Source organism: Uloborus diversus, unplaced genomic scaffold (assembly GCF_026930045.1).
Source record: "Uloborus diversus isolate 005 unplaced genomic scaffold, Udiv.v.3.1 scaffold_838, whole genome shotgun sequence".
Lineage (NCBI taxonomy): Eukaryota > Metazoa > Arthropoda > Arachnida > Araneae > Uloboridae > Uloborus > Uloborus diversus.
Genome location: NW_026559053.1, coordinates 55,448 through 70,708, shown reverse-complemented (window position 1 = coordinate 70,708; position 15,261 = coordinate 55,448). Strand labels below are relative to the sequence as shown.

The 15,261-nt window shown below is 31.6% G+C and overlaps 1 protein-coding gene across 1 annotated transcript in view; it reads left to right on the top strand.

Moving 5' to 3' along the window:
* LOC129233964 (T-complex protein 1 subunit zeta-like) overlaps positions 1-15,261 on the top strand; it is a gene marked incomplete at its 5' end in the record, with an annotated part of 34,523 nt that overhangs the window by 17,690 nt on the left and 1,572 nt on the right. Inside the window, one exon of the mRNA XM_054867874.1 lies at positions 6,092-6,331. Within this exon, the coding sequence (XP_054723849.1) occupies positions 6,092-6,331 (240 nt within the window). The remainder of the gene's footprint in view (positions 1-6,091; positions 6,332-15,261) is intronic.

Here is a 15,261-nt window from a genome sequence, read left to right as displayed (position 1 = left end):
GTATTGGGGGAAGCAAGATGAGCGGAGTCTCGTTTCACATTCAATGCCTGTTTTCGCACATTCTTCTGACAAACCGTACAACGTCTCTGAGTGAAGGGGACAAGATAATGGTTATCTGTTTTTAAATTCAGAACAGGAAGATGTGATTTAGGTTCAGGTCTGCTTGACACCTTCACTGAGAGTTAATATGATATCAGCTAGATGTTGCATACAATCCAGAGGAAGTATTTTGAAAAATAACTGCAGGAGATCCATTGCCTCAAGCTCGGAGAATTTTCCAGTCAATTTTTCGAGTTTTTTTCCCCGGAAGATTTTCTTCCAACTTAGCATATTTTTTCCACCTGGGATAGGGTTCTTGTTTCCGCTTCTTTGCTTCTGGAGTCGAGCATGAGGTTGTGTTTCCCTTTTGATATCCTGAATTGTGAAGCTGATCATCTGAACTATTTGAACCTGTATCTTCATCGCTAAGCATCAAGTCAACATGGCCGCAGACATCTTTAGGATAAACTTCATTTAAGGCTTCATCATTTATGTGTTCTTCATCACTCAGACTCGCGTGTTTATCAGGCAGCAAAATACAAAGATCATGCTCGTGTTTGTCTTCAAGTTCGCTGTTGAATAAGCTGTGGAAATAATCTAACGCAGCTTCTAACGTTAAAAACTTGCGAGGCATCTCTAGATTGCTGTTTATACGGAATGATAGTTCAAAAACACTAAATAGATTAAAACTACATTGTTCTGAGTCTAAAAACAAAATTGTTGGTACGTATGAAACTCGCTAAAAGAAACAGAACGCACGTGAGCCGAGTAATGAAATGATGAAATGAGACTGGTCAAAGTTCATAAAAGGCCCTTTTCTTTATCTACCTGTCAGTCACGAGATACATTTTAAAAGTGTGAAACACATACAATTCAAAGAAAGTGAGTAGGGTAGAAAACAAGAATTCCAACCCCGAAAACGCGATTTACTTATAATAGAGAGAATGCATGAAGGCAGGTGTGAAGGTTATATTTACAATAGAATAGTGGTGTGAAGGGCAAGCTGATTGATAAAAAATGTATGTTCGTGAATGAAAGAACCGAGCATGCATATTCAACACAAAACAGATCTTCCACAACAAAATACTTGAAATAAAGAGGAATCACACTCAAATTCCGCGATTGACTAAAATCCCCCTCAAATACTATACTCTAAACGCCGATGTTCCCAAATGGGAACGTGTTGGTTCTTATGAAAATAACTGACAAGAAATAATAATCGGAAATATTTTGTTAAGTTGAAATAAAATATATGCCCTCTGGCTACTAAATAACGCCAATAAAATATGTCTTACATCTTTTTCTTTAAAAGCAGATACAAAAAAACTTGACAAATTCTAAGTTCAGAAATTCAGTAAATTTGACTTTAATTTCAAGATAAAGGTTAAACGTACTTTAAAAATTAAGAACACTTAAAATAAATTCATACTGTTATGTGTCATTTCAGAAAATATGACAAGTCTAAACAAATAATTAGGTTACTAAAAAAATTCACAAAAAAATGTTCCCATTTGGGAACATCGGCAGGTAAAAGGTTAATAATGTCCGAACTATCACAGTAAATTATTTCTTTGATTTTTTGTGCCAAAACCCATTTACGTATTGTAATTTTTTTTTTATAATAGTTGAATATTTTGAAACAAATATCTACGTATGAGGAAATAAATTACAAGATTTATACTTAATTATTTAATTAATTATGAAGAAATTATGTACAAATATGACTATTAAAAATTCCTTAACTATTAATTTATAAAATATTCATGATTTACCTAAAAAGTTTTTTCCTCAAAAAACCCATATTTTTTTTTTTTACCAGCCCTGTTTACTACCTAATTTGCTTAATTACTTCAGATTTATTGAGATAGATTACAGTAGGCGCCGTTTAATGTGATCACTTTGGGACAAATATAATTTGATAGCAATAACCATCTGATAACAATAACCGAAAAGAATCCAGGAGACAAAATAACTTTTTTTCCAATTAAGGTGCATTTATTTTGGCAACCTCAACTTAAAATCACAATGACTCAACTGAACAAAGTTTTAAATTAACTCTGAATTATAAAAAGTTAAAGCTAAATTATGCAATTTTTAATCACATAGTAATAGGTGAAGTAAAATATGACCATTTTCCCTGACATTTGTAAACCAGTTTCAAAGCACATTCAGCTTTTCTATCTTTTCCAGCATGGTTTTGCTTGTTGTTTAAATTTTTATTTAACTTCGCTTTGTTTTCAATCTCGACACAATTCTTAAACAGCTTACAAAGTGAGCGATGATTTTTTTCTCCATTTTCATAATTTTTCTTAAAAGTTTCAATCTCAACACAATTCTTTAATACTTTACAAAGTAATGGCAACAATAGAGGTCCTACATCAATGCCTGCAACAGGTACAGCGACTGAATTTTTTTAGGTGCAAAAGAAAGTTTTCTTGGGGGGGGGGGGGGAGCGAACTTTCTGAAGCGTCATTCCTAGAAAATTGTTGAACAGCTATTGAAAACCACAAAATGCTATACAGAAAGTTAGTCTCGTCAAGGTTTGCCTATGTATTTCTGCTAATTGAGGAACAAAACAAGGAAAAAAATTAAAGTTTATAAAAAAGTGATAATACAACAATCTGATTACATATCCGACTTTTTTAACGTGTGTTAACATACAAGTGTTCTGGGCCTTCGTGATTCTGATAATATTAAGAGAATGATAACATTATCCGTGATCACATTCAGCGGCGCCTACTGTATGTACCATTGAAGCTATGCACAGTGTATTTCAATCCTAACACTGGAATATTTAAATGAGAAGAGACGAAAAATAACTGAAGTCCAAGAATGCTTAGAGTAGGAATGAAATTTCGCTTATACCTGCACACTTTTTGCATCCTTAATAGACAATGCAGTCAGGGACAGGAAAAGAAAATGCATGAATATTCTCTACTTTCATAATTTTATATAACTCAGGGCTCTTATTAAAAAAAAAAAATGCCGAATTTTTACCTTTCAAAGAACTTTTTTGATCCCAATATAATAAAAGAAGTCTCATGTATGAATGGCGGAAGAATCAATAAACATTAATTTTTATTGTATTTCTAAATGCGTTAAACAAGGAGAAAAAATGTCTACTATGGAAAACATGATTTTCTTAAAACCTAATTGTCCTGTTTCTATCATTTTTGTCACTGATCATTAGATAAATAAACTACATAATTTGTAATTTTTTTTTTAATTTTTAAACACAATATGCATTGATCTTTTGGGATTTATTTGTAGATACTGCAAAATATTTTCCATGTTTAAGAACGTGATTTTAATTTTACTTTTATTTTTTATCTATCCTAGATAGCTATGATTGAGGAAATTAATTTTCAAGAATTTATTCTTGGTTATTTGTAATTAATGTCTAAACTATCACAGTAAATTATTTCTTAGATTATTTATACCACGGCCCATTTATGTGTTGTATTTTTTATAAGATTTTCAAACAACAATATTCTCCTATAGAAATCTTAACTTATGAGGAAATGAAATTAAAAGATTTTACTCTTAATTATTTAATAATAAAGAAGAAATTGCAGTGAAACTTCAGTAAATCAAACTTTGATGAGGCGAAAACTTTGATAAGCCGAAGTGAATATTTATTCCTGTCTAAATGAATGGGGAACTAATGTTACTTATTTTCAATAAGCAGAATTTCTTTGAGTCGAATTATATTTCATGAGAGTCTTCAAATTTTCATTGTTAACGTAACTCTATAAGTCGAAATATTTTTTTTTTCTTTCCATAATGTCAGTATGAACAAAATAAAGAAATTGGCGCATTGCATTGCATCAAAAGGCGTCTAGGCAAAGTAGATCAAATAAATTTCTAAAGCTGATTATTAGCACATAATTTTTTTTTCTTTTCATTTAGAAGAAAAACCTGCTTGTGGTGGAAACCAAGGCTTTATTATATTAAGGACAGCCTGAAAATGAGATTTAAAAAATGGTAGACAGGGAGGAGTGCATATATTTGGGATTGTGAAATAATACCACTTTTAGTGAAAACGAGGGAGAGAGGGTTATGTACTATTTTTGGGATTTTGCTGTGTTTTCCAGAGCTGCTGGTCTTTCCGACTGGCTTTTTTCTTCCATTGTTTTAGAAAGCTTATGTTTGTTGCGCTGCTTCATTGATTCCTGAACGTTTCCGATTGAACTTTTAAATAGACTAAGAGAATATTTAAAATTTTAAGCTACCAGGAAAAAGTTGAATTTCTTCGATTGTAGTGTAGCAAAGAGGAAAATTTCATTGAACTTAGATGTGCCCCTACGTTTTCAACGACTTGAATTCATAAACTCATATTATACATAATGTCAAATATGTTTTCGCCTCAGAACAACAGTAACACATCTAATCCCATGAATAACAGTAAGATATCCTACTGCTGCTTTGAGGCGATGATATATTTTCTTTGATGATACATTATTCTATCACGTTTTTGCTTACATTATAAAATTAATGAGTGTCAGTGGTTGTATTTTATATTATTCTATAGTTTTGTTTTTGTATTCAATGAGACGAATTTTTGATAACTCGGAATTTTTTTCGCATTCCCTGAAACTTCGAGTTATTGAAGTTCCACTGTAGGTACAATTATGAATATAAAACATTCCTTAACTATTAATTCATTAAATCTTCATGATTTTCCTAAAATAAAATTGTTTTTCTGACAAATTGTGATTAAACAAAATAAACTCAGTTTAAATTTAAAAAAACTCCACACACACACCCCCCCCCCCAAAAAAAACTGTTTTTTTTTAACAACCTTGGATTTTGATTTAAAAAAAAACAGCAGTGAAGTAGGTTTCATTATTTCTAATATTTGAGCTAAATACAGTTAGAGTACTGAGATAGTTTCATTTTATTTCTAACATAATGATTTATGTTTCTTTATTTTTGATTATGCAAGTGTAAACAATAAAAAGAAATTCACAATTGAAAAAGAAAAAAAACCTTACACTCATGCATGCAAAGCAAAAGCTCTAAATGTCATTCTCAGAAAGAAATAGTATTATTGCACCTTCTGATTTATTTGTTAGTATTATACACCACCCCTGCAAACTGTTTCAATTTTGACATAAGAATTTTGAATTCAAGAACTTTTTGAGATTTTTGGATTAAAATCAAATTTTCCTAATTAAAAATGTTTCCATGTCCCTCTCCATAAGGTAGCCAGGAGGGTGCCCAGGCACCCCTCCCTCATAGAACCCATCTGACAAAACTGCTAAACTAGGTGTATTACTGTAACAGTACTTACTAGTAATACATGTAGTAGTTAACTATTACGTATAATAATAGTTAATATAGTTGGATCATCGAAACTTTTATCATAATCCATGAGTTTTAAAGCAATGCTTCATGAACCAGTGCAACCATTCTGTAAAAATTCCTGATGTGACTTGAACTTCCCTGACTGCTTCAAGTATGAAGTCTGGTGTACTAGGTTTTCAACAGACAATGAGTTATCTTCAGTGAGTCTTGTATGTTGACGTATCCTCTGAACACTAAACCAGAACACCACAACTAACCTTATGATGTCCAAATGTCACGTTTAAATGTTGCTGAACATAGTGTTACAGAAATCACACCACAATGCTGAAATTTTATTTAGTGGCACCGTGCAAGTTTTTAGCAAGCTCGTTAGATTTTGTAAAATGCAAAAACTCTGACTTGTGTGAGTGCTATGAATATTTCAATGAGAATACCAAATAATTCAGTGGAGAAAAAGCTCTTACTTTCCTCTGTATTACCAATTGTAGTATGCCCAATTATTGTGCAGGAATTTGCATTGTTCTTGTTGCCGAATGCACTTTATTGTTTCAAAACAACTCTTATCTACTCCCAACTAACACAAAGTGCACAAATAACAAAAAGACAATTGCTTTTTTCTCTAAATCAGTGCTCTTAACTTTTTCAGTTCACTCTCACTAAATATTGCATTGCAAGAAACTTACATTTTTCTGAGCATTTAAATAAAGTTGTATGTAATGATTAATAAATCCATTATATTTTACAGGATCATTAGTGGCAGGAGCTGGTGCATTTGAAGTTGCAGCACACTGTGAATTAATGAAATACAAATCAGAAGTTAAAGGTCGCCTTCAACTTGGTGTCCAGGCATTTGCAGATGCTTTATTAGTGATACCTAAAACTTTAGCTGTTAATGCCGGTTATGATCAGCAAGAAATAATCGTTAAATTAGTGCAAGAATATAATTCTGCTGGAGGCGCAATGATTGGATTAGATATTAATACAGGTATTTTTCCTTTTATTTAGCTTTTTTATTTGTCCAATGAATTAAAAAAAAAGTAAATGTATTTTTTATGTATTTGTCAACAAAACCATTTTGTAGAGGATTCTGGAAAACACTAAAAATACTATAACAACTTGTTACAACAATGCTTTACACTCAGTGAGATTTTAATTATTATGAGCTCTCTATTTAAATTCTATTTTCCAGGGAGAGATTAGAATTTTCATTTTCAGGGGTGGAAAATCTGCTCCAACTGCTGCCATTTTGAAATCCTGGTACATTCTGCTCCCAAAACAAAGAATTTTGCCAATTTAGCTCTGGCCTGTGCCGAAAATAGCAATGCAAAAGTTTCAATTTTGAAAACTCTCCAAAGTTGCGCATATATGCCAAAAATAGCTATATTCTGCTCTCAAAACAGTGAAAATTGCTGATTTTGCGCAATTGCCTGGGGTCGGGAACAAAAATTAAAAGTTTAATTTTTAAAATCTCGCCAAAAATGAATTTATGAGTATTACTTCGAACTCAAGATCTTGATTTCAGTTATATTAATGAAAATAATAATGCAACAACGGTTGATGGAGAAGACGAGTGCTCTACGGGAGAAAGTTCATCATCTTATACATGGCTAGATCATTACCGGCACAAAATGTTTAGCATAATAGATGCATTTGGGAACTCGAAATTTACAATTTTAAGTAAACTCGTTAAAGCATTACTTTCACTTGCTCATGGCAATGCAGATTGTGAGCAGGGAGTTAGTGTGAACAGAAACATATTAGAAAATGGTTTCTCTTTAAGTATAGAAAGTATCAATGGGTTATGCCAATTGAAGTCTCACATTAAAAGAATTGGTAGAATTGAAAATATAAAGTATTTTTGAGTAAAGTAACAGCTACTGGTAGGAAATACTGAGAAGGGAGGCAAATTGTATCAAATATACATAAATGAAAGATTGAGAAGGAGGGAAATGAGCCAGATACTTTAAAAAGAGAAGAGAAAAAATTAACCCAGCAGATTCAGTCTTCACAGTCTATATTTAAAAAAGCTGAAGCTATGATAGCAAAAGGCACTAAGACAAGTGATTTGCCGGAAATAAAAGTGGACATGTTTCACTTAAAGAGACAAATGTTAATAATATGGAAAAATATATGTGAAGTTGTTAGAAAACTTCAATTAGTATCTGCTACCAGTAAAGCTAAAAAAAAAGCTAAATAACTTAGTTTAGTAGTTTCGTTATATTTAGTGTAATTAATACTTGCATTTAATATGCATAAATAAATTACAATCACAAACAAATATTGAACTTGAATAACATATCATAAATACAAAATCCATTCATATTATCTTTGTCGTAAATCATCTAAAGTGTCAAAAAAATTCTTTTTCTTTAGCAGTTTTGATTTTTTGTTTGGTGTAAACAATACTTTTATATAATACTAGTGGTACCCGCACGGCTTTGCCCGTAATAGAAAAAAGAATTATCTCGCCAATTGGCTTGTGCCCATGTTACGGTTCCACGTTATAATTCCTTAATTTACTCGTCCATCTTATGATATTTTTGTTCTTAAAATTGGAATAGAAAAAGAACAAAATTGAATTTTAGAAAAATCGCTTCGAGGTGCACACTCCCATGCTACAAACAAACTTTGTGCCAAATTTCATGAAAATCGGCCGAACGGCCTAGGCGCTATGCGCGTCACAGAGATCCAGACATCCTCCAGACAGAGAGACTTTCAGCTTTATTATTAGTAAAGAAGATGCATAACATAAATTGCATTTATAGTTTTGTATAATAAACATAAAAGAAATTTTAAATTTGAATAACCTATTATGCAAATTCTTGAATAAATCCATTGATATTATCTTGTTTGTTTTTGTTAATTCATTTCAAGTATCAAACCTTTTCCTAAGCAGTTTTAAAATCTCTGGTGTGAGTAATACATTTGTATGATATGCATATGATAATTTTGTATAAAAAACACAAGAAATATTAAATTTGAATAACCTATTATAAATGAATCAATTGATATTGTCATTTTAATTGGTTGTTGTCACCTTAAATATCAGTGTTTTTTTGTCTTTTTAAAGTATAACTTCATTCTAATTCTGAAAAAAGAAAATCATACCACCTTATATAAATTAGGGGTGGGGGGATTTTTTAATGTATTTTTTGTCTACATATATGTATGTGTGTGTGTGTGTGTGTATATACAGGGTTCGTACGCTCCGGGAATTCCGGGAAAACCGGGAATTGTCAGGGAAAATGACACTGTCAAAAATGTCAGGGAAAAGTCAGGGAGTTTTCAAATTTTGTCCTCCAAAAATTTTTTTTCCATTTTTTTCCCAAGGAATTAACTACCATGAGATCTAGTCTTCGTTTTTATTGTGATTTCACGAAAAAATGGTAAATTTTTATCTAAACTGACGCTGGCACTTAAAAACTGCGATCGAGAAATGAACTTTTTTTTTTTCACAACAAAAAATGCGCCAAAAGATCGAAGATTTTCTTACATGGAGTCAGTGAGGGGAACGCATTTCTTTCTACTGCCTAAAGTTTTAGATGGGTTGCCACAACATTCTATTCGGTTCAGGGTTCGTACGCTACGGGAAAACTTGGAATTATCATGGAAAATGACATAGTCAAAAATGTCAGGGAATTTTCCAAATGTGTCCCCAAAATTTTTCTTTTCCCAATTTTTTCCCAGGGAATTTGGTTTTATGAGATCTAATCTTCATTTTTATCGATGTATTTAAAAAAAATTGTAACAATTTTAAAGCAATGAAAAAAGTGGCGACCCAAAAAAATCTTCAGCAGCCGCCATTTTTGGCTCGCAGTAGTTCCCAAGGGAAAAAAAATCAGGTGAACAGCAATTATGTACAAACTCAAAAGGAGAGAAGACAATTTACTGCTTCGGAAGCACAACCTGTAGATGGAAAGATCGATCGGGGAAAATAGTTTTTTTTTTTTTTTGATCGGAAAATCATTTCAGCTACGTGTGAAACGCAGTCGCCATCTTTGGTCATTCACAAGATGGATGTAGATACGATCCTAAAATGCCTAAGTTTCTAAAAACAAAGCAGAATTGGATGTTTTCTTTAATTGAAAACTGATGAAAATAACAAAAAATGGTCTACAAATTGTTTTTCTATTGTTATTTAAAATAATTTTCTTGAGAAATAAAAAATTTTGTTCTTAAAACTTAATCTTATCCTCACTGCCTCGGACGCAAATGTGATAAAAACTTTTCAATGAATTGTAGTTTCATGAAGATTAATTATTTTTTAATTGTCTTCATGCGACAAATTAAAAAAGTTATTTCTTATTTTTGGGCATAGCCGCCATATTTGGTCGTTCCCAAGATGGAAGTACACAAGACTTTTTAAGTGCCTAAGTTCCCGAAAACGGCATTGGATGTTAATTGCAATGCAAACTATTGAAAACAACACAAATTGTGCCTTTTTTTTTTTCGGATAATTTGTAATTATTTTCTGGAAAAATGCAAAATTTAATCTTTGTAACATTTTTTTGTTTTAATTGATTTAGACTCTTATGTGCTAAATACTGACTATTTTGCTTTTATTGTATCCTTTTAAGGATTATTAATTATTTATTACTACTTTTATACTACAAATCCAAAAATCTACATATTATTTTAAATTTTTCACTTTGTCGCCATATTTGATCGTTTGCACAATGGAAATAGACTTAAACTTCCAGAAACAGAATTGGATGTTTATATCAATGAGTAACATTGAAAATAACATTAAAATGTGCAAAAAGTTGTGAATTTTTGAAAATTAACTAATACTTTCTGGAAAAGAAAATTTGAAATTTTAATGTAAGCGTCTTTTAATATGTGAAGAAAAAAAAATTATTGGCATTGGCCTATGATCGGCGGATGTTGATTTTTGTTACTGTGCATTACATGGTATGCCAATTGATGCAACAAGTTAACCATATTTATACTAAAATTTAGCTTTGCATTTTGCTTAATATGTTTTGTGTAACCTACTTATAAGAAAATAAAAAGTATTGTAAACCAAAAGTGGATGCTAAAAGGTTGCTGCAGGACTACAGCAAAACACTATAATATTACGCGTGACATCAAAAAAACCCTAAAATAAGTTGAAAGTACTCTGTTTTCAACAAATAGTAAACAAATTAAAACAATTTTGAACAAAATGTTTAAAAAAAACTTAAAATTTTGACAGAGAAAACAAAGGAAAAAAATCTAAGTTTTTTTTTTTTTTTTTTTTTTTTAAATCTAAGGGGAGAAGTTTCAGTTCTTCTGCATTGCTACTTTAAACAATTTTAATTATTTTGAAAATATTACTATTTAAACTTAAATTTTTAATGAAGCGAGTAACCTGGAATTTTCTAAAAAACAACCTGGAAAACCTGGAAAAGTCAGGGAACTTTTTTAACCAAAAGTGTATGAACCCTGATATATATATATGTGTGTGTGTGTGTACATACATACAGGGTATCCTGAAACAGACTGACTGTTTTCAAAAATTTATAACAGGAAAACAGTGAATGATAAAAGAATTCCTGCAGAAAATTCATATGGCAGGCTGTATACTTTTTCTTCTCTGAGTTGCAAATTTTAGTTCAAAAATTTTGCAACAGATGGCACTTCAGATAGTAAGCCTTTAAATAAAAAAGAAGATAGAAAATTACATGATACTTTTTTGAAAAAGAATTTGAATGAACAAAATTGAATAAAAATATATTTTCAAAATGTCTACGGTCAACTACAATCACGTCGCAATCGGAGGAAAAAATAGATGAATTTCAATTCTTTCTTTTACAGGCTTACTATCTGAAGCGCCATCTGTTGAAAAAGTTTTGATGTAAAGTTTGGAACTCAAGGGGGAAAATTCACAACCCAACACATGAATTTACTGCAAGAATTTGTTTTTATCATTAACCGTTTTTTTTTTTTGCTAATTTTAAAACAGTCGGTCTATTTCAGGACACCCTGTATAGATAATAAAAATGCATACAGTGGTGCTGCAAGAGGGGGTGAAAGCACCCCCCCCCCCTCCATAGCCATTGGTTTTAACATAAATGCAAATTCTAGTACATAATTCTAATTGATACACTTTATGTATATGAAAGGGCGTTTTGATTTTAAAAAAAAATACTTCAGAAGGTATTTTTCATCAAAAAGCGCCTCCAGAAGGTATTTTTGATTTAAAAAAAAACGCCCTTCAGAAGGTATTTTTCATCAAAAAAACCCCTCCAGAAGGCGATATCCCCCCCCCCTTCGAAAAGATATTTCTGGCTGTGCTACTGCATAACCTGCAAGACTTATTTTTGCAACTATTAGTCCTTGATGTGTACTTCCAATTGCAAAAATGTTCAAAATCAGATGCAGAGTTAAGATATTGAAAGTTTGAAGCAAAAATAAAAATGAGTCAAAAAATACAAAATTTAACTTTTTATATGGGCCCTAGGTCCCCTTACTAACATTTAGAGAAATAATCTCCATTGGAAACTAATACTGTAATACTGACACAAAAAACTTGACACTTGTGCGGTCAAAACTCAAGGATATATTCCCAAGTTTTAATGGACCATACAGAAACTGAGATTGGAACTTATTGCCCTTTCAGAAGAATGACAGGTCGTTAAAGTAAGAAAACCAAGGTATCATATTTTTCATTGCTATTCAAAAATAAATTCATATGTTATGCCATGATAAGCAAAAACGCACTACAAAACTTCGAACAATTTGAAAAACCACACTATGCACACATATAATTTTGAACACTTGATAACTGCTATATCCCCAAAAGGTGTTTTTGACGGCGAGTGAAACTAGTATGTTGTGGCCATCACAAAACTTTCTTCTATATCTTTTTTATAATTCTGATCCCCCCCCATGCTTGACGAGAAAGCAGTATCCCCCCCCCCCAAAAAAAAAAAACGAAATTATACACGCCAAAACTTGGCGACCATCCCAATTACCAACTTATCTCAAAAGCAAAGCAAAGAATGAAAATTGAAAATTATTTTAAAAGCCTTGCTTTAAATAATTACAAACATTTATTTAACAAACACAAGATAACAACAGTTTAAAAAGTTGTAATCATTGCAATTTTCTGGTCATTTTCCAACAATTAAAATAGAGCGGAATACACAGACGACAGTCGATCACGATTTATCTCTCGTATTGTTGCATTTATAAAGTTATTTTTAATTAACCCAAAAAAAAAAATCAGCCCCCCCCCCACACACACACAGAGGGATTGGTGCCAAAATTGAACTAACGCCTGTTTACATATGAATTCACATTTATTCCGAATTTCATCCAGAACATAGCATTACTTCTCGAGATGTGGCACTTACCATTGAAAATAGGACGTTCGATTGCGCCACCCCTTTTCTAGCTGTTGACGCCAAAATAAAATCAGCTCTTATGCCCCTTAAGGGTACTTGTCGATAAATTTTTGTTTGATTCCGTTCATTATTTTTTGAGATACAGCAGTCAAAATTGCCGACAAAAAACGTTCTATAGCTAAATAGGCCAGTGGTTGGGGAGTGAAAAAAGATCGAATATGGAAGTAATTGGTGGAAAGCTGGAAATTGCTTTTATCTATGCCGTATGGGTCTGGAATGACCACACTAAATTTTCCCCCTGCTACTAAGTGAGCTTTAGGCGTGGCGTCAAAATTAGTGACAAAAAATGCCAGTTTTTTCATTAATCTAACAATATTTCAAAAGTAACGCGTCCAATGGCCATACATGTATAGAAAAAACTTGTAGAGATTAAAATTCTGAACAAAATGAGTATCTACAACATATATTTTTGTTAAATACCAAGCGCGCAACTTAATTTCAAAGTGTGGCTAAAATCACTAATCAAGCACTTCAAGCCCTAACGTACCTTTCCCACTCCGACCGACCCTCCCAGAGACCCCTCCCCCAATAGAACAGAACGCCGTAACACTAAAACACATGGCGGTACTTTCTTAACCTACGGAAGCAACGTAGAACAGGTATGTATTCATTAAGTAAGAAATGAAAAAGGATCCTATCTTCATACAGAACTCATTTTAGTTCTAAAAAGGAAGCGCAAAAATACTGATAGGTTAATTTCAAGTAGAACTATGCAGAGAAAATGACTGATTTTGAGTGACATAATTAGAAATAGAAAATCACTATTGTGTTCGAGGTAAATTTTCCAGTTCACTTTTCTTGAAGTAAATCAATTTTTCAATTTACACAATTTAAATATTTCATCTATAATAAAAAATGTTTTGCTGTGAGACGCAGTATTATATGAGATGCGGATTAGGAAATCAACATAAAATATTACAAATTTAAAGTTTTAACAAAATGTGCCTTAAGAAGAATAGATTAGTATTTGAAAAAAAAAAATTATTATTACAACAAACGTTGCAACTTTAATTGTTTTCGAAACATAGCTGAAAAGCTTTAAAAATTCAGACACATAAACCATAAACTAAAGAATTTGCAAAAATTACTGATAACTTGAAGTACAAAGGGCATAATAAAGTCATCAGGCATAAAAAGTTATGAACAATTCATAATATACACATGGGTCATTTAAAATAATACGCTGAGCATGGCTTAAACGCTTGAAAACATGCGAAAGTTTAACAATGTGTGGGATGGTGATAGAAAACAACGTAAATTTTTTCGCTTAATTTGACATGATAGTATTTTATGGCTGCTTTCAACAAATTTTTGAATTCCATTTTTGAATTGAAATGTGACTTCAATCGCATAACATATTTTTTCTATAATCACATGTCAAATACTTTTCTAATTACTCTTAACTGTATGCGTTGATGAAATTACACACTGATGAAATGCAAACGTTGAGCATTCATGGAAATAGGTGTGATTTTTTAAATTTATTGTCTATTGTTTGTTAAAAAGATGAATATCATTTAATGAATTGCTGCTGATCTAGCAAAAAATTTCTTAAATAAGAATCCGATGTTTTTTCACAATACATACTCTTAGAAACGAGTTTTGCATTTCTGAACCATTTTTTTATAGTAATTTTTGAAAATTCTTTAGTTTATGTGTCTGAATTTTTAAAGCTTTTCAGCTATGTTTTGAAAACTATTTAAAGTTGCTGCATTTGTTGCAATAATACATTTTTTTTTTTTTTCAAATACTAATGTATTGTTTTTAAGGCGTTAAAACTTTGAATTTAATATTTTATGTTGATTTCCTAAACTGCATCTCATATAATACATGTCTCACAGCAAAACATTTTTTATTATAGATGAAATATTTAAATTGTGTAAATTGAAAAATTGATTTACTTCAAGAAAAGTAAACTGGAAAACTTTTTTACCTCGAACATAATAGTGATTTTCTATTTCTAATTATATCACTCAAAATCTCTGGATACTTCTACTTGAAATTAACCTATCAGTATTTTTGCGTTTCCTTTTTAGAACTAAAATGAGTTCCGTATGAAGATAGGATCCTTTTTCATTTCTTTGTTATATTGTAATAAAATAAATTGTTTTGAGCAACATCTAGTATGTCCACTTGATGAATCCTGTGTAGCTGCTTCCGTAGGTTTAGAAAGCATCACCATGTGTTTTAGGACTATTTATGAACCTGCAATATTTTGCTCCCTGAGCTCTTCCCAGGAGGTCATTGTAAGCTCCAGTCTTATCACTAAAACTCCATTGATGGTCAACAATAGGGGTGAGTTTGAATAGCTGATAAAGAGATGGGGTGGTTTTAATTCCTTTCTGTGGATTCTCCTGGTCATTGAAGCTTAAAAGCAATTACTAAATGAATCTTCAGCATTTTCCACAATTTTTTTGTTTCTTATCTTTTGGGTTTTCTTGGTCCCCAGGACCCGAATTTTCGTGGAAGTTGCGTCCCCTTTCCGTGAATTTGCGTAAGAAACCCGCTATAGCTCATAAACGCAAAC